At 41.9% G+C, this 21,199-nt stretch overlaps 1 protein-coding gene across 1 annotated transcript in view; it reads left to right on the forward strand.

Moving 5' to 3' along the window:
- The window catches only part of ttc6 (tetratricopeptide repeat domain 6), a 309,199-nt gene that overhangs the window by 152,021 nt on the left and 135,979 nt on the right, over positions 1–21,199 (forward strand). Inside the window, exon 18 of the mRNA XM_063059735.1 lies at positions 10,577–10,727. Within this exon, the coding sequence (XP_062915805.1) occupies positions 10,577–10,727 (151 nt within the window). The remainder of the gene's footprint in view (positions 1–10,576; positions 10,728–21,199) is intronic.

Here is a 21,199-nt window from a genome sequence, read left to right on the forward strand (position 1 = left end):
TGTTCGTTGGGATCATGAAATTCTCCCCAATTAAAATAAGCTAATTATATACCCAGTTATTATTCATCACACATAATTTATTTACTTTTAAATTCCTGTTTAGCTATAATGCTACAGATCAGGAGATCTCGTATGTAGAGCGATATTGTATCAGAGGATATACCAAAGCTATGCCGCAACAAGGTGAACAATATTGAATTTCAAACTCTAGTCCCACAAAACCTTCAACTGCAGTTTTTCCAGGGCTAATTACTAAATTATCAACCTTCCTTCTTATTAGCAGTGCTTGACGCCTATAACTGTAATGTCTTCATAAGGGTGTAATTACAAAAAAAAAGGTGGCAGAGAAAGACAATATTTTGCATGCAACTCCCAAGGGGATCATCAGATATTCCTGTTTGGAACTGTTACAGCTGAAATCTGTTGCCACAGATGAGCAGATGATTGGGCAGACTCAGGAATCCAGACCACCTAGATAACAAGTATAGCAGCTGTAAACTCAGGGGTGGTATCCAATGTCTCAGAAAATACTGCTACCAGGAAGGACCATAAGAACATAAGAGATAAGAACAGAATTAGACCATTTGGCCCAATGAGTCTGCTCTGCTATTTCATCATGACTGATCCATTTCCCTCTCAGCCCCAATCTCTTGTCTTTTCCCCATATTCCATCATGCCCTGACTAATGAAAAATCTTTCAACCTCTGCCTTAAATGAATCCAATAACTTGGCTTCCACAGCCACCTGTGGCAAGGAATTTCCACCACCTTCAACAAAATTTGATCATCAAAGAAATTTTTTCATCCTGCTGCATTACAGCATCCCAAAATGTCAATTCCCTCCTCAAGACTTTGGTTGGCTTTTCTAACCCTTTCCCATCCAAAACAGGAGATGCACCACTTATCCTTTTATCTGGAGACATGACACACACTCCAGCCAAAGGGCTGCTTCATCAACTGCATGGACCAGATAGCAACATCAGGTAAAGGCAGAGGCAGTGATGTTCGCTTCATAATTAACTCACAGTAGCAGTTCATTCTCAGTCCTGCTCCACTGACCTGGAATATCTGACAGTCAACTGTCATCTATATTCAAGATAACTGTTGGGTTTGTGGCTCAGACTTAGTTTTTTCAGGTTTATAGGAATGTTTTTTGGGGACAGCGTGGAACGTTAAGATAGAGATAGGATTGAGGGGTATGAGAGATCAAGGGCATTAATGAAGAACCAGAAGTTAGAGCACTCCATGGTCAGAGGCCAGTGATCCCCAGGATGGAGGTCTGCGGACTGTAGGCCCCGAGAACAAGGATGGGTGATTCCTGAGGTCAGCGACTCCTGGAACCGGAGGCCTGAGGTTGGTTGGCCCTGAATTAAGATTTGCATGATTGGCAATTCCTAAGTCCTCAAGTCCGAAGGTCAAAGCCCAAAGATTGAGGACCCTATTCAGTGAGTCCAGAGGTCAGAAGCTAATGTCTGCGAGTCCACAGTCACAGTCTGGAATTAGGCTTGGAGGCAGCCTGTACTGGGATTGAAGCTTGGAGGTTAAAACCCCATTGTCGGTGAGTTCAAGGTCATATCCTGTGATTGACAAGTCAGGAGATCGAAGCCCTTAGGTTAGTGAGTCCGGAGGTCGGAGGTCTGAGGTCTGTGAGTTCAGGGTCATAGTCATGAGGTTCGTGGCCTGTCCTGGGGTTGGAAGCCCGATTGTGTTTGTGGGTAGGCAAGGGACATGTTTTGCTGTTATTGCTTGTTGTATGTTGATTGCATGTTGTTCTGAACATTGTGGACATGCAATGTGGGCGCTGGAATTTGGGGTGACACTTGAAGGCTGCCTGGAGCACATCCTCAGATTATATTGGTTGTTAATGCCAATAGTGCATTTCACTGTATGTTTTGATGTACATATGGTAAATAATAAATCAATCTAAAGATCTAAATCTGAAATCTACTTGCTGAAGGAGTTCTCCATCATCATTCTTTAATGGTGTGCTTTCCACCCTTGACAGACATTAAGCTGGTACCAGAGAAGCTGAGCGTTGTGATCAACAGTCATGAAACTACACACCTTGATACATTTCTGATCTTCAGGATGTCTGCAACCTGGCTATCTTTAAGAAGTCTCTGACCAACTACCACCAACATGTCACTTGTAGAATTAGAGGAGCTAACACACTCAATCACTGTTACACCACCATCAAAAACACTAACTATACTGTCCCATGCCCGCACTTTGGCAAGACTGATCACCTGGCTGTACTTCTTCCAACAAATATCAAGTTTTACACCAAGTGAAACTCCTTTACATAGCCGTTTAGATTTACAATTTGTACTTAAACTTGATGGCCCTGTTCCAGACATCGTGAGACTAAATAATATGGAAAACTCTTGAAAAGAAAACTACTGGATAGCACAATTTACAAACTGTGCTGAAAAATCTACCACATTATTTGTGCGAGTTGAAAAAAAAGACAAAATTTGCTGGTTCTTTCACATTTTGTGTTTATTTATTCCCCCCCCCCCCCACACACACACACATTTCAATCCTGTAGGAGTTAATTTTATTAGCATATCTTGTTTTTTTGCGTTGTGATTGATGAATCCTCTGAGGGTGAATTTTCATAACGCAAGTTCCTGTAAAGTGGGCTCACCCGTGTGGAGCTTAGCTAATTCTTTTCTCTCGATAGATGGGCATTAATGCTCTAACCCCACCTGATGTACCACTGTTCACATTGCAATCTTTGAAGATGATTTCAATTCACTGGTCAGATTCAACTCTTCTTTTCAATATAGGTTCCCAGACCTTTCTCAACACAAATCTCTCTTTGAATTACAATGCAGTCAGTGCAGTTACGTCAATTACATTTAACCTGTTGATTACATTTTCACTTTCAACATAAGTTTCCATGTGGTGGGTGGAACAGAGCTATTATATTTGGATTGAAACTGAGTTTTGAATTATATATTTGTACTATGATGGGATTGTTCATTTTGCATCCCTGGTGACACTGCAGTAGCAATGCTGATTGGCAGCGTAATATCACTGGTATTAGTTTATAATCTGCTACTAGGATAAACAATTTGCCTATTAAAAATAAAGACGTTATTTATTCCAAATACCATTCCAAGTGTTTCTTTCTTGATTTGCACTCACTTTTGTGCAAAGGTAAAGTGATAGGCTTTCCTTTCTCAGTATTCATCTTTTATCATTAAGTAACTTGACACATCAATTGTAAACCTCAATTTCAGATAGAACTGTAACAAATGATAAGAAATTCATTTCCTTAATTTTTCTTGCTTCCAACTAGGGTAGATCTTACATAGTGAATGGTAGAGCACTGAGGAGTGTGCTAGAACAACGGGACCTGGGAATAGAGGTCCATAATTCGTTGAACGTGGTGTCACAGGTAGTTAGGATAGTAAGGAAAGTATTTGGCACATTGGCCTTCGTATATCAAATCTGTATTTCGTACAGGAGATGAGATATTATGTTGAAGTAGTATAAGACGTGGTGAGGCTTAATTTGGAGCATTGTGTGCAATTTTAATCACCAACCTATAGGAAAGATGGAAATAAGAATTAAAAGAGTGCAGTGAAAATTTACGAGGATGTTGCTGAGTCTGAAAGACCTAAGTTACATGGAAAGATTGAATAGGTTAGGACTGTATTCCTTGGAATGTAGAAATTTGAGAGGAGATTAGGTATACAAAATTATGAGGGGTATAGATGAGGGGTAATTGCAAGCAGGCTTTTTCCACTGAGGTTGGGTGGGACTACAACCAGAGGTCATGAGTTAAGGATGAAAGATGAAGAGTTTAAGGGGACCATGAGTGAAACTTCTTCATTCAGAGGTTTGTGAGAGGGTAGAATGAGCTGTCAACACAAGTGGAGCATGCAAGCTCAATTTCAACATTTAAGTGAAGTTTTAGGTAGGTTCCTGGATAGTAGGGATATGGAGGGCTATGTTCCTGGTGCAGGCCAATGGGAGTAGGCAGTTTAAATGGTTTGGCACAGACTGGATGGGCTGAAGGGCCTGTTTTCATGCTGTACTTTGCTATGACTCTGTGGACTTTTTTGCTCCTGACTCCACATCATTTCATACCCTTTTAAGTTGGTGATGTAATGGTGTGAGTATCATCAAAAGGTCAGGAACAAATCATGCAAACTATTGCAACATTCCTCTGATTGGAATGAAGACACCTGCCTCTGGAAGGCTAAAGGATGGGGAATTATTACACTTGATCACAGAAAAAAATGATCATAACCTCCAATGATTAAGTTCCATGGATACTTTAGTTGAATCCCTGGGTTAGCCTACCCTATTCAATTCACATTGTATCAATAATATTTTACTGTCTCCCTTCCAGGGCCTAGAACTTTAATCTTACTATGTTTCTGGCCTAGCTATAATTTGAAAGTGCTGAGTACCTCTGTGCATTAATCCTCAACCACTAGGCTAACCTATTCAACTCAATATCTGTATCTGAGTTGGTGTTAGACAGAATGACCCAGTACATTACTTATCTGTGATATGGTGGGAGGCAGTGGCATTGATATGCACATAGTAATGTTAAACAGCATGGTCAAGCCACATTAAATTCAATTCAAATTTAATTGTCATCCGACCATACATGAGTATCCACGAATACAGCCAAATGAGACACCATTACTCCAGGGCCAAGCTGCAAAATACAGTACCAACAGTCACACAGTAGAAAGCACACATAGCACATGCAAAATAGCAAGCACATAAAGGTATCAGTAAGATACAAACATGCAATCAAAGAGTCCAGGCTTGAGTGATCAATGCTGCAGAAATCTGAAGTCGACCACAGTAGACCTTGGCTTCTAACAAACAAGAGAAAATCTGCAGATGCTGGAAATCTGTGTGTGAGAGCTTGTCTTTTTCCGAGTGAACACTGGAGACAGCCCCGACTCCAGCCTGGATGCTGCACCACGTCATCCCTGGTGGAGCATATCAGCTCTGACGCCTCTCTCCTTGCAGCTCTAAACAGGCGACACAATGGCCTGAGGCCCTGAGTCCATTGAATGCCGCATAAACCTGCAGTCGACCACAATAGAGTTTGCTTCTGGCGAGCAAACACTGGAGGGTGGGGGGCTGGGGGGCTGGGGGCAGCACTGACTCCAGCCTGGAAGCTGTGCCACACTGACCAAGCTGGAGTGCACCGACTTCGATGCCTCACTTCTGGTGGCTGTAAACAGGTGACACTGCAGCTTGAGGGCTAGTCCTCGCTATAACTCAGGCCATGCAGCTCCCCTACTGTATGTCCTTGCTGTCAGCCAATAAATCAGTGAATCGAACTTGCGGCATTTCACATTAACAATGTCCAAAAGGGTCTTGCGATCACAAGAAAAGTGACCAAGATGGTCACTCGCTGTTAGACTTCACGCCTCCTTCGACTCAGGCACAGTACGATGTGCAGCTCCTTCATTTTCTTCACTAATGAGCAACTCGCTGATGGGATAGACCTGCAGTACTTTAAGTTCTTAATGTATAGCAGGATCTTGTGATCATAAAAAATACATTTACAGATGCATGTAGGTAGATTTTCAGATAAAGCTCTGTTCTGCACAAGTTCATAAGTAAGTTTGATAAAGTTACATTAAACTTTTGCTAAAGTTGCTAGAAAGAACTCCAAGTCTAACTGCAAGTCCCTAAGCCCATCCCTCCCCACCATCCTCCTGGCTAATGTCTTTTATTCTGGAGAATAAAAGAGAATATGTGAGAGCAAGAGCTATCCAGTCCATGCAGTGGATGAAGCAGCCCTTGGGCTGGAGCACTGTGTCCAGAGTGCTGGAGGTGAGTCATATATCTGAGAAGCACAGTACACAACAATATCTGATGTCCCTCTGGTACTGCTATTTATGGCAAGTGTCTGGAAAAGAATTTATTTGCCCTAAATTTCTTCGCAGCTACAACATTCATTACTTGCCTACCTAAGTCTGCATTGATCATATATGGATCACCTTACCACCATCACCAACCGTTCTGTCCTGCAACTTGGCTGTGCTGCTGCTTCCTGTATACAGGCAGAGACTAAAGAGCATGCCACTGGAGGTGAAGGTTATGAAGAGTTGGTAAAGGGATGCAGAAGAACAAATAATACAACTGCATCGAATCAGTAGACTGGGCAACAGATTTCACATCACACGCTGGTGATAATAGACCTGATTCTGATTCTGAGACCTGAATGCATCTGCCACATTTATCACCGACATCATAAGGAACTGCATAGACCAGTATGTATCCACAACAACTACCATTTGGGCTGCCATGGTAGTGCAGCAGTTAGTGTGATGCTAGTACAGCTCAAAATGTTCTGGAGTTCAGAGTTCAATTCCAGTGCTGTCTTTAAGTAGTTTGTATGTTCTCCCTGTGACTACATGGGTTTCCTCTGGGTGCTCCAGTTGCCTCCCAGAGTCCAAAGAAGTACTGATTGGTAGGTTCATTGCTCATTGTAAGTTGTCCTGTTATTAGGCTAGTATTAAACAGATGGGTAGCCGGGTGGTGCAACTCAATGGGCTGTAAGGGTCTTTTCCGCAAACAAACAAATAAATAAATAAATTGACATTGCAAGTCTCTCCCAACCAGAAGCCTTGGATGAACTGGGAGATTCATAATCTGCTGAAGGCTAAACACCACATCTGCCAGGATAAACTTGAGTCATACATGAAATCTAGGCATGACTTCTAGAGGACCATCGTGAGTGCAAAGAGAAAATATCAGACTGAACTGGAATCATAGATCAACAGTTATGGCAGGGCAAAAGTGAAAAATGGTAATATAAGAGGTAATAACATATCACTTTTATGTATGCTTTGAAAGAGAGAATAATAACTCCTACACATGCCCTCACAGCTCCAGATATCTCAGTGATTTCAGTCTCCAATTCTAATGTTTGGGCATCCTTCAGAAGGGTGAACCCACAAAAGGAGTCTAGCCCAGATGCCAGATGGTTTTGCTAGCCAAATGCTGAAGATGTGTGCAGACCAATCAGCTGGTGTATTCAAGGACATCTTCAACCTTGCCCTCTCTGGTCTGTGGTTCTGACCTGCTTCAAAAGAGCATCTACTTTATCAGTGCCTAAGAAGAGCTGGTGACCACCTCAATGACCACCATATGGTAGCATCAGAATCCACCATAACAATGTGCTCCAAGAGGTTGCTTATGGCGTGAGTGAATTCCAGATTCAGAAATGACTTGGATCCTCTTCAATTTGCCTATCACCACAACAAGTCAACAGTAGATGCATCCTACTGTCTGCTCATTCAGATCAGGATCAACACTAAAAACTCCTCCAGCCTTATCACCAGTCCCCAAGACCTGGACCTCTGAACTGCCCTTTGAAAATGGATCTTTAATTTCTGATCAACAGATCTTAATCAGTATGGATTTGTAACAATATCAATGGCCCTGATTGCCTCACAATGGATGCCCAGCCCAGAGAGACTTCCATTCCTCATCAGGTTCTTTCTGGACAACAGATATAATCAGTTCCCCTGCTCCATCTCCACCCTTCTATGTCTGGTGGAACTGGTTCTCACCCTCAAGAATTTCTCTTTCTTCTCCTCCCACTTCCTTCAAACACACAAAATGGTGTAGCCTTGGGCACATGCATGCAATCCAGCTAAGCCCACCTTTTCATTGGCTATGTGGAGTGGTCCATGTTCCAAACCTACACTGGTAAAGCCCCTCAAACTCTTTCTGGGCTACATTGGTGACTGTATTACTGCTGCTTCCTGCATGATCTTGTCATTCTCAGCAACTTTACTTCCAACTTCCACCCTGACCTCAAATTTACTTGGTTCATCTCTGTCACCCTCTCCCGTTTCTGAATTCCCTTGCCTCTGTCTCTGAAGACAGACTATCTATTGATATATTTTATAAAACTATTTACTCTCATAGTAATCTTGACTATATCTCTTCCCATCCTGTCACCTGTAAAAATGGTATTTTTTTTCTCAGTTCCTCTCTCTCTACTGCATCTGTCCTCAGGGTAACTCCTTCCATTCTAGAACATCCGAGTTGTTTTGCTTCTTCAAAAAAATGGAGTTCCTCTTCCACCACTATTGATGCTGCCCTCACCTGCAATTCCTCTATTTCTAGCATATCTGCCCTCAGCCCGTCCTCCCACTGCCATAACTGGAATAGGGGTCACCTTGTCCTACCTACCATCCCACATGTCTCTGTATACATACATCCTTCTCCCACTAAGCACATCTTTCCCTCCCCCTCCCCCCCAACTCTCTGCTTTCAACAGGAATCGCTCTCTACATGACTGCCTTGTCCACTTGTCCCTCCCCACTGATCTCCCTCGTGGCACTTATCCCTGTTAGTGGGACAAGTTCTACTCCTGCCCCTACACCATTTCCTTCACCACTATTCAGAGCCCCAAACAGAATTTCCAGGTGAGGCAACACTTCACCTGTGAGTCTGTAAGTGTCTGTATATTGTGTCCGGTGATCCCAGTGTGGCCTCCTCTATATCGGTGACCACCTCTTGCCCTGCCATGGACTTGTTTTTGATTTTTTTTTTTATATATTCAGGTATTGCTTTTGCACATTGTTTTTCACTGGTAAAATTTAATGTATGTTATATTTTGTGTGTTGCCCTTACCAATATGCCTGTGCTGCTGCCCCAAGCAAGTTTATCATTGTACCTGTCCTTTGCCATGTTTGTGCACATGATAATAAACTCAATTTGATCTGACTAGTGAGAACTTCCCTGTGGAAGCTGGGCTAATCCCCTCATTGACAGACATGGCACAGCACTGGTAAGGATTCATGGCATCCTCACCAAGCATTGCATGTGGCTTACATTATGGAAATTACAACTTGTATTGGGGCCAGAAAATCTGAAAAGAATGATAGTTCTTTCCCTATATTTTAGCCAGCAGTCATAACTACCAAGGTATCATAATAAATGCATGTGTTTATTTTGAGTATGCTTAGTTGAGTTGCTACTCTCATGTCCCTTGCTACCAGTATTTTACTATTTATCACAAGGTTTCAATACTATTTCACAAGCAATCTAAAGCATGGGAGGTGGTAAGCAGAAGGTATATGTTTTTGGTGGATATTTCATTATACCGCTGTACCATTGAGAGCATACTCACCAACTGCATCTCAGTGTGGTATGGCAATTGTCCCATATCGAACAGCAAAGCACTCCAGTGTGTGGTGAAAACTGCCCAGCGGATTATCGGCACCCAATTGCCCACCATTGAGAACATCTACCATAAACGCTGCCTGGGCAGGGCGAAAAGCATTATCAAGGATGCATCTCACCCTAACTATGGACTTTTTACTCTCCTCCCATCCGGAAGGCACTACAGCAGCCTCCGCTCCCGCACCAGCAGGCACAGGAAGAGCTTCTTCCCTGAGGCTGTGACCCTGCTGAACCTCACATCACAGCGCTAAGCAGTATTGCACCCATATTGTACTGTCTCAGTACTTTTATATTTGTGTGCTGTAGCACTTTTTATTCTCAGTTATTTTGTTAAAAACACTATTCTTTGCATTTCTGGTCAGATGCTAACTGCATTTCATTGGCTTTGTATCCGTACTCGGCACAACGACAATAAAGTTGAATCTAATCTAATCTAATCTTTAGGAACTGATGTTCTTGGACCTTCCTCAATTATCTGCTTTTTATTACACTAGTATTTGAATGATAATTCAATTAAAAATGCGTGCAGCACTGAAGATGTTTAATTTCCTAGTGAAATATATGTGAAATTGGAGGTAAACATGTTGATTGATTCTCTATATTTGTTTTAGTAAGTGCCAGTATGCTAACTATGGGTGCCAAACTTGGTGGTATTTTTCCTATGACTCAGGTCCTTGACTCTGAAATGTACAGGAGATAGGGTTCACTACTAATCAGCAGACCATGAACTTGGTGATTGGTTAAAGGTTTTGTTCTTTGGACACCCTTTTCTTCAGTTAGCTCAAATTGTAGTGGTGCATGAGGGGTAGCAATTAACCCTAAACCTGAAGAAATGGAGTGGAAGCAGGTTATTCCTGAATCCAATGGACTGCCAAGATCCTGCCAGTCAAATATAATTTTAGAACTTTCTTTTACTCCTTCCCTCTTAAATATTTGAACAATTGAATACATTTATTTTGTATTTTTAATTACCATGATTCCTGATCAAGTGTTTGCTGATCTTACTCTTTTATTACAATAAGAAATGCAACAAAAGTCAAAAGAATGATTGTTTGTAAAGATTTCCATGATTATATTATCTGTCGACATTCATTTTGTACATTCATTCCTAAGAAGTGACTATATGAAACCACCTCTGACCCAAGAGTATTTAGTGTTAGGGTTGTTTTTTTTTTACTAATTATATGTTGTTCAGTGTGCCTTAGCAAAATTCAATCATGATGTTGCTCAAAGCCCTATTGCTCTCACTATAGGTGAATGTTTTCAGGTTTACATCCAATGAATATAAATAAATGTTAGCTGAATAATGAACTTAAAATTTTACATGCTGAATATTATTAGCAAATCAAAGCTTTTCTGTATGATTAATATACTTGGTGCTTTATTTCCAGAGCCGTTTGTTTAGCTCATATAAATCTTGGGCTTATTTTCCTCTTACAAATGAATCACTATTATGAAGCAATCCGCAGATTTACAGATGCCTTAAAAGTTGAGCCAACTTCCACAAAAGCATATGTATGTCGTGCAGAGGCGCACCATAAGGTATGCATATGCTTGAAACAAAATGGTTAAACCTGAATTTTGTTGCTCGGTTAATAGTTTTTTAATCACTTTATATTTTAATTGATAAATCACAATGACTTCCTCATCTAAATATAATTTTGTTGAAGATTACACTGAAATACCTTCATTATGCTTGGTGATCTTGAACTGTGAGGGATAAATCAAGTGTTCATTTTGCACATTGTTTGTGCCTATTTCTGATACAAGATATTTTGTATTAGGAGGATGGCCACTTTTGATGTTTCCCATAGTTAGACAATCTACTGACTTTACGTATGCTTCTGGTTGTGCATAAACATCAGAAGCACAGTTAATTTTCAGAAGTCACACAATACGCTTTGTATTGCTGCAGTATTATGGCAAATTATGTGGTTTGCATGAGAGAGGAGTCAAGCTTGTCAATTCTAACTTCCATGAATGACTGTAATTTAAATAGATGGGCAGGGTTTCTCACATAGGTGTAAACTGAGTCTTGTTTAAGAAACTACATCTAAGAACGAAATGTATCACATAGTATGACTTTAATCCGTTGCTATATGAGCCACCATTGACAAGTGTGAAGCTGTGAGTATATTACCTTCAGAAAAGGTAGATAGCTCTCTCACTCTCTCGTACTCTCACTCACTCTCTCTCACTCTCACTCATTTTCACTCACTCTCTCTCACTCTCACTCACTCTCACTCACTCTCTCTCACTCTCCCTCACACTCTCTCACACTCACTCTTTATTTGCTCTTAAACCTATAGTAATGCTAAGGAGCCTACAGGATTTCCATTGGTTTGAATTTAGGAAGTTACTGCTTGAGGAAGAAGCAGGACAGTGATCCATTTCACAGCGACTAAAGAATGGCGGTGTGAGGAAGCAGACCAGAAATTGTGGCAGTCTGTGGATTTGCAAGATGTGTTAGTGAGCTTAAAAAAAACTAAACACAGTTAACTTGTTCTGCATGTGGAACAAGTAGAGGTGTATGTGAGGGTGTATTATTATTACTGAGATCCTGGTGGAAAATGCAGAAAGAGTAGCACAGCAGTATAAGACCAGAAGACCATAGTGGGAGCTGAATTAGGCCATTTGGTCTATTGAGTCTTCTGCTACACCATTCCATCATGGCTGATCCACTTTTCCGCTCATCCCCAATCTGCCTTCTCCCTGTATCCCTTCATTCCCTGACTAGTCAGGAATCTGTCAACCTCTGCCTTAAATATACGTAAAGATGGCCTCCACAGCTGCCTGTGGCAAAGATTTCCACTGATTCACCACCATCTGGCTAAAGAAATTCCTCCTTATCTCCATTCTAAAAGGATACCCCTCTATTCTGAGACTGTGTCCTCTGGTCTTTGACTCCCCACCATAGAAAACATCCTCTCCACATCCACTCTATCAAGGCCTTTCACCATTGGATAGGTTTCAATGTGGTCACTCCTCATTCTTCTGAATTCCAGTGAATACAGACCCAGAGCCATCAGACACTCTTCATATAACAAACCACTCAATCCCAGAATCATTTTTGTGAACCTCCTTTGAATCCTCTCCAATTTCAGCACATCCTTTCTCAGATAAGGTGCCCAAACCTACTCACAAAACTCCAAGTGAGGCCTCACCAGTGCTTGATAAAGTCTCAGCATTACATCCTTGCTTTTATATTCTAGTCCTCTTGAAATGAATGCTAACATCAGATTTGCCTTCCTCACCACAAATTCAACCTGCAAATTAACCTTTAGGGAATCTTGCACAAGGGCTCCCAAGTCCCTTTGAACCTCAGCATTTTTTTGTATTTTCTCTCCAGTTAGAAAATATTCAACCCCTTCATTTCTTCTACCAAAGTGCATGACCATATACTTCCTGACACTGTATTCCATTTGCTGTTTTTTTGCCCGTCCTTCTAATCTGTCTAAGTCCGTCTGTAGTCTCTCTACTTCTTCAAATTACCCTTCCACCTGTATTCATATCATCTGCAACCTTTGCAACAAAGCCATCAATTCCATCATCCAAATCATTGACAGGTAATGTAAAAAGAATTGGTCTCAACACAGATCCCTGTAAAACACCATTTGTCACCGGCAACCAGTCAGAAAAGTCTCCTTTTATTCCCACTCTTTAACCCGTCAAATCAGCCATTGCTTTATCCATGCTGTAATACCATGGGCTTGTAGTTTGTTAAGCAGCCTCATGTGTGGCACCCTGTTAAAGGTCTTCTAAAAATCCCAGTACACAACATCAACCAATTCTCCTTTCTCTATCCTGCTTGTTACTTCTTCAAAGAATTCCAACAGATTTGTCAGACAAGATTTTCCCTTGAGGAAACCATGCTGACTATAGCCTATTTTATCATGTACCTCCAAATACCCCAAAGCCACATCCTTAATAATCAACTCCAACATCTCCCCAACTACTGAGGTCAGACTAACAGGCCTATAGTTTCCTATCTTCTGCCTCTCTCTTCTTGGAGAGTGGAATGACATTTGCAATATAACAGTCTTCCAGAACCATTTCAGAATCTAGTGATTCTTGAAAGATCATTACTAATGTCTTCACGATATCTCAGCCATGTCTTTCAGAACCATTGAATGTACACCATTTGGTCCAGGTGACTTATCTACCTTCAGACCTTTCAGTTTCCCAAGCACCTTCTCTCTAGTTATAACTTCACACAGTTCATGCCCCCTGATAACTGGAACTTCCACCATGCTGCTAGTCTCTTCCACAGTAAAGACTAATGCAAAATACTTATTTAATTCATCCATTATTTCCTTGCCCCCCCCCCCATTACTAACTCTCCAGCATTGTTTTCCGGAGGTCTGATATTCATGTATCTGAAGAAACTTTTGGTATCTTCTTCAACGTTATTGGCTTGCTTACTTTTGTATTTCATCTTTACCTTTTTAATGTTTTTAATATCTTTCTGTTGGTTTTTAAAAGCTTTCGAATCCTCTAACTTCCTACTAATCTTTGCTCTATTATATGCCCTCTCTTTGGCTTTTATATTGGCTTTGACTTCCCTTGTAGCCATGGTTGTGTCACCTTTCCCTTCGAACCTTTCTTCCTCTTTGGGGTGCATATATCCTGTGACTTCCAGGTTGCTTCTAGAAATACCAGCCATTACAGCTCTGCTGTCATCCCTGCCAGTGTTCTTTTCCATTTAATTCTGGCCAACTCCTCTCTTATGCCTTTGTAATTCCATTTACTCCACTGTAATACTGATACATAGCAGGGATTTTCTACTGAGTCTTTGCGGGTGGACTTTAGGAACAGCAAGGGGCCAATAACTCTACTTGGTGTTTTTTATAGACCATCCAATAGTAACAGGGACATTGAGGAGCAGATAGGGAGACAGATTCTAGAAAGATGCAATAATAACAGGGCTGAAATTTTAATTTCCCCAATATTGACTGGCATCTCCCTAGAGCAAAGGGTTTAGATGGGGGGGGGGCGAAGTTTGTTAGGTGCGTTCAGGGAGGTTTCTTGACACAATATGTAGATAAGCCTACAAGAGGAGAGGCTGTACTTGATTTGGTATTGGGAAATGACCTGGTCATGTGTCAGGTTTCTCAGTGGGAGAGCATTTTGGAGATAGTGATCACAATCCTATCTCCTTTACCTTAGCATTGGAGAGGGATAGGAACAGACAGGTTAGGAAAGCGTTTAATTGGAGTAAGGGGAAATATGAAGCTATCAGGCAGGAACTTGGAAGCATAAATTGGGAACAGATATTCTCTGGGAAATGTACGGCAGAAATGTGGCAAATGTTCAGGGGTATTTGTGTGGTGTTCTGCATAGGTACGTTCCAATGAGACAGGGAAAGAATAGTAGGGTACAGGAACCATGGTGTACAAAGGTTGTTGAACATCCAATCAAGAAGAAAATGTTAAAAAAGGTTCAAAAAGCTAGGGAATGATAGAGATCTAGAAAATTGTAAGGCTAGCAGGACGGTGCCTAAGAATGAAATTAGGAGAGCCAGAAGGGGCCATGAGAAGGCCTTAGCGAGCGGGATTAAGGAAAACCCCAAGGCATTCTATAAGTATGTGAAGAGCAAGAGGATAAGATGTGAGAGAATAGGACCAATCAAGTGTGAGAGTGGAAAAGTGTGTATGGAACCAGAGGAGATGGCGGAGGTACTTAATGAATACTTTGCTTCAGTATTCACTACGGAAAAGAACCTTGGCAATTGTAGGGATGACTTACAGCAGACTGAAAAGCTTGAGCATATAGACAATAAGAAAGAGGATGTGCTGGAGCTTTTGGAAAGCATCAAGTCGGATAAATCACCGGGATTGGATGAGGTTGTGGGAGGCGAGGGAAGAGATTGTTGAGCCTCTGGCAATGATCTTTGCATCATCAATCAGGACAGGAGAGGTTCCGGAGGACTGGAGGGTTGCAGACGTCGTTCCCTTATTCAAGAAAGGGAGTAGAGATAGCCCAGGAAATTATAGACCATTGAGTCTTCATTCAGTGGTTGGTAAGTTGATGGAGAAGTTGCTGAGAGGCAGGATTTATGAATATTTGGAGAAGCATAATATGATTAGGAATAGTCAGCATGGCTTTGTCAAAGGGAATTCGTGTTTTACAAGCCTGATTAAATTTTTTGAGGATGTGACTAAACGTATTGATGAAGGTAGAGCAGCAGATGTAGTGTGTATGGATTTCAGCAAGGCATTTGAAAAAGGTAAGGAAGCATGGGATCTGAGGGGACCTTGCTTTGTGGATCCAGAACTGGCTTGCCCACAGAAGGCAAAGAGTGGTTGTAGACAGGCCATACTCTACATAGGGGTTGGTGACCAGTGGTGTGCCTCGGATCTGTTCTGGGACCCCTTCTCTTCCTGATTTTTATAAATGACCTGGATGAGGAAGTGAAGGGATAGGTTAGTAAACTTGCTGATGACACAAAGGTTGGAGGTGTTGTGGATAGTGTGGAGGGCTGTCAGAGGTTACAGCGGGACATTGATAGGATGCAAAACTGGACTGAGAAGTGGCAGATAGAGTTCAACTCAGATAAATGTGAGGTGGTTCATTTTGGTAGGTCAAATATGATGGCAGAATATAGTATTAATGGTAAGACTCTTGGCAGTGTGCAGGATCAGAGGGATCTTGGGGTCCGTGTCCATAGGACACTCAAAGCTGCTGCGCAGGTTGACTCTGTGGTTAAGAAGGCATACGGTGCATTAGCCTTCATCAATCGTGGGTTTGCGTTTAGGAGCTAAGAGGTAATGTTGCAGCTATATAGGACCCTGGTCAGACCCCATTTGGAGCACTGAGGGTCTTTTAAGAGGCTCCTGGATAGGTACATGGAGCTTAGAAATTTAGAGGGCAATGGGTAACCCTAGGAAATTTTGAAAGTACGTACATACTAGAAATTCCCTCTCCTGAAATTCAGCACCACCCTGATTTTCCCAATTGACCTGCATATTGAAATCTCCCCTGACTATTGTACTATTGCCCTTTTGGCGTGCATTTTCTATCTCCCGTTGTAATTTGTGGGCCACATCTTTACTACTGTTTGGAGGTCTGTATACAATTCCCAGAAGGGTCTTTTTACCATTGCAGTTCCTTAGCTCTATACACAATGATTCAACACCTTCCAACAGTATGTCACCTCCTTCTAATAATTTGTTTTCATTTTTTTCCAACAAAGCTATGCTGGCCCCTCTGCCTTCCCCCTATCCTTTCAATGCAATATGTATGCTTGGACATTAATCTTTCGGGTATGATTCAGTGATGCCTACAACATCATACCTGCCAATCTGCAACTGCTGCAAGTTCATCTACCTTATTTTATATACTGTGCACATTTAGATACAACACCTACAGTCCTGCATTCACCCTTTTTGATTTTGTCACAACATGCTCAACCTTTTGGTTCCGAACTTTGTCTGAGTTACCAATATCTGCTTCTACAACCTCTCCACTAACTATTCTGGCACTCTGGTCCCCATCTCCCTGCAACTCTTGTTTAAACCCCACCATACAGCATTAACAAATCTTCCTGCTAGGGTATTAGTCCTCCTCCAGTTTAGGCACACACTTTCCCTTTTGTAGAGGTCCTACCTTCCCTGGAAAAGAGCCCAATGATCCAAAAATCTTATACCCTTCTTCCAACACCAACTCCTTGGCCACGTATTAAACTGTATAATCTTCCTAATTCTAACCTCACTAGCATGTGGCATAGGTAGCAATCCTGAGATCATAACCCTGGAGGTCCTATCTCTTAACTTAGCACGTAACTCCCTGAACTCCCCATGCAGAACCTCATCATTTGTCCTACCAATGTCATTGCTACCTACATGGACCATAACTTCTGGCTGTTCTCCCTCCCATTTTAGAGTGCTGAGGACACGATCCGAGATATCCTGGACCTTGGCACCCGGGAGGCAACATACCATCTGGGAATCTCGTTCTCGCCCACAGAACCTCCTGTCCTTTCCCCTAACTAATGAATCCCCTATCACCACAGCATGCCTCTTCTTCCCCCTACCCATTGGAGTCACAGAGGCAGATTCAGTGCCAGAGACTTGACACTGTGACTTACCTCTGTTAGGTTATCCTGCCCAACAGTATCCAAAGGGATATACCTGCTGTTGAGGGTACTCTGCACTGGCTCCTTAACTGCTTTCCCCTTCCTGACTGTCACCCAGTTTCCTGTGTCTTGCACCTTGAGTGTAACTACCTCTCTATATGTCCTCTCTATCACCCCTTCGGCCTACTGTATGATCCGGATATCATCCAATTCCAGCTCCAATTCCTTAATGCAGAGTGTTAGAAGCTGCAGCTGGATGCACTTCTCACAACTGTAGTGGTCAGGGATACTGGAGGTCTCCCTGCCTTCCCACGCCCCACAAGAGAAGCATTGCACTATCCTGCTTGTCATCTCTACTTAGCCCAGCAGATATAAAGAAAAGAAGGAAAAAACTTAAGCTTTACTTGGCTTTCTCTGAGTGAAGCCTCTCTTCACTGAAGCTTCGAAGAGCTAAAGCCTTAAGACCACCACTCTGACTATGTCTACGCAGACGATGAAGTGGAGTCAGTTGTTGCTGGTTTTAAGGTCAGGAAATGAATGAAATTTTGGTGAGTCTACTAGCAGCACAGTTTACAGATGATATCTCATCCCAGGGTTTCATGCAATCCTCAAAGTAAAGTTTTAATTCATTGTCATCAGAGATTTTTGAGAACAACAAGTCCAGAACTTGCAACTGGAGATGAGAAGAAACAGTTATCCAACAGTTAGGTTCTAGGTTCTGACAGGGGCTTATAATTTCAAGATGTTTTTGGTTGAGGCAGTGTAAAATCACTTGGTGTTTTGACTGGCAATGAGAGATAAGCTGGAAGTTTGTGGGAGCATATAAAAAGCTAGCATGTTAATTCCCCTTCAGAAATTAATGTACGAAGTGTAGGTGAAGAATAGCAGAGGATACATAAGGTTTGCAGAGAAAAATCCATGCAACTTTTTGCCTTGCCAGTGTTATATAATGCCTCCATCTATAGGGTGTAACCACTCACATGAAAACATGAACCATTAATTGCATGTGCTTACTGTATCCTCATTTCCAGAGAAGACAAACTGAATAAGTACAAATGTCACGTGATTTCAGAGATTTCTGTTTGACAGTTATATCACTCTGATTTCCAATTATAAGTCACTGGTAGCAATATTTAGATCACAGTTGGCAATTCTAACAATGATGGCATACCTGCTATTCTCTATTGAGCACTGCACATCAGAGCAGAACTCTAGATTCACGTAGTCAGCTATCTTACGAGCAGGCAATCACTAATTTGGAACAGAGTATTTTAAATTACAAGGTGTTGATGATTATTTTCTAGTGATGATAGAAAAGACAAAGACCACGCATAATAAATGTACCTTTTATTCAGGTAGACTGAATTGCAGCTGGCAATGAGCAAAATTGTTTTTTCTGGAGTAACTGGAATAAGATCATAAGATATAGGAGCTGAATTAGGCTGTTTGGCCCATTGGGTCTGGTTCACCATTCAATCCTGGCTGATTTATCTTCCCTTTCAACCCCATTCTCATGCTTTCTCTCCTTAACCTTTGACCCCTGAGGAATCAAGAACCTGAGGAATCAAGAACCAAGAACAAGAACTCCACACTAAATATACCCAACCAATTAACTTCCACAGCTGTCTGTGGCTAACAGTTCCACAGATTCACCACCCTCTAACTAAAGATAGCTCTCTTCATCTCTGTTCTAAAGTGATGTCCTTGCATTCCGGCCTGTGCCCTTTGTCCTAGACTTTCACATTATTGGAAACATCCCTTCTATATCCACTCTAGCCAGGCCTTTCAGTATTTGGTAGGTTTCAATCAGATGTCTCTTCATTCTTTAAACTCCACTGAGTAAAGGCCCAGAACTATCAAACACACTTCTTATACATTAACCCTTTCATTCCTGAGATCATCCTCTGGCCCTCTCCAACACCAGCACATTCTTTCTTAGATATGGGCCCATTGGGCGCCACAGTAGCGTAGCAGTTTGCAGGACAGTATTACAGTTTTGGGTTGTTCCAGAGTTCAATTCCGGCACAGAAGTACAGCACAGAAATAGGCCCATCTAGTCCATGGAGAACCATTTAAATTGCCTTCTCCCATCCACCTGCACCAGGACCGCAGCCATCCATATCCCTACCATCCATGTACCTATCCAAACTTCTCTTAAACTTTGAAATCGAGCTCACATACATAACTTACACTGATAGCACACTCCACACTCTCACGAACCTCTGAGTGAAGAAGTTTCTTCTCATGTTCCCATTAAACTTTTCACTTTTCACCATTCACCCTTAGCCCATGACCTCTGGTTGTGCCCCACCAAACCTCAGTAGAAAAAGCCTGCTTTCACCTACCCTATCTTACCCTCATAATTTTGTATATCTCTATCAAATCTCCTCTCAATCTACTATGTTCCAAGGAATAAATCCTAACCTATTTAATCTTTAGAAGAATGAGAGGAAACTAGAACTAGGGGACATAGCCTCAAGATTTGGGGGAGTAGATTTAGGATGGAGATGAGGAGGAACTGCTTTTCCTAGAGAGTGGTGAATCTATGGAATTCTCTGCTCAATGAAGCAGTGGAGGCTACCTCAATAAATATATTTAAGACAAGGTTGGATATATTTTTGCATAGTAGGGAAATTAAATGTTAAGGCAGGTAGGTGGAGATGAGTCCATGGCCAGATCAGCCATGATCTTATTGAATGGCAGAGCAGGCTCGATGGGCCAGATGGCCTACTCCTGCTCTTATTTCTTATGTTCTTATGTTTCCTTATAATTCAGGTCATCCAGACCCAGCAACATACTTGTAAATTTTCTCTGTACTCTTACAGTCTTATTTACATTTTTCCTGTACGTTGGTGACAAAACTGAATGAAGGCCAATGTGCCAAAAGCTTGCTTTATGACCCTATCTGCCTGTGACGCCACTTTCAATGAATTATGGTCCTGTATTCCCAGATCCCTTTGTTCTCCCACACTCCTCAGTGCCCTGCTGTCCACTGTGTAAGACGTACCCTGGTTGGTCCTATCAAAGGGCAACACCTTGCAGTCGTCTACAATAAATTCCATCTGCCAATTTTCAGCTCATTTTTCCAGCTGGTCCACATCTCGCTGAAGGCCATGATAGCCTTCCTTGCTGTCCACTACACTCCCAATCTTGGTATCATCTGCAGCTTTGCTGATTCATTTAATCACGCTATCATTCAGATTGTTGATATAGATGATGAATAACAATGGACCCATCACCAGTCCCTGCAGTAGTCTTCTAGTCACAGGCCTCCAGTCAGACAGGCAACTATCTACAACCCTTCTCTGGTTTCTCCAACAAAGCCAATATCTAATCCAATTTACCATCTCATCTTGAATGCCAAGCAACTGAACCTTTTTGACTGACCTTGTAAAATGCCTTGCTAAAGTCCATGTAGACAATATCCATTGCCTTGCCTTCATCGCCTTTCCTGGTAACGTCCTTGAAAAAACTCTATAAGATTGATTAGACATGACCTCCCATGCATGAAGCCATACTGACTATCCACAGATATCTCCTAATCTGTGTGCCCCTTTGAACAGCAGTCCCCAACCACCGGGCCACAAAGCATGTGCTACCGGGCCGTGAGGAAATGATATGAGTCAGCTGCACCTTTCCTCATTCCCTGTCACTCACTGTTGAACTTGAACATAGGGTTGCCAACTGTTCCGTATTTGTCGGGACATCCAGTATATTGGGCTAAATTGGTTTGTCCCATATTTTCCGCGCTAAGGTAGAGCGTTCCTATGAAACCTTTCATGCCGAAATGGCGTAAAGCAAAGAAGCAATTACCATTAATTTATATGAGAAAATTTTTTGAGCATTCCCAGACCCAAAAAATAACCTACCAAATCATACCAAATAACACATAAAACCTAAAATAATACTAACATATAGTAAAAGCAGGAATGATATGATA

The sequence above is a fragment of the Mobula hypostoma genome, chromosome 1 (assembly GCF_963921235.1).
Source record: "Mobula hypostoma chromosome 1, sMobHyp1.1, whole genome shotgun sequence".
Classification (NCBI taxonomy): Eukaryota; Metazoa; Chordata; class Chondrichthyes; order Myliobatiformes; family Myliobatidae; genus Mobula; species Mobula hypostoma.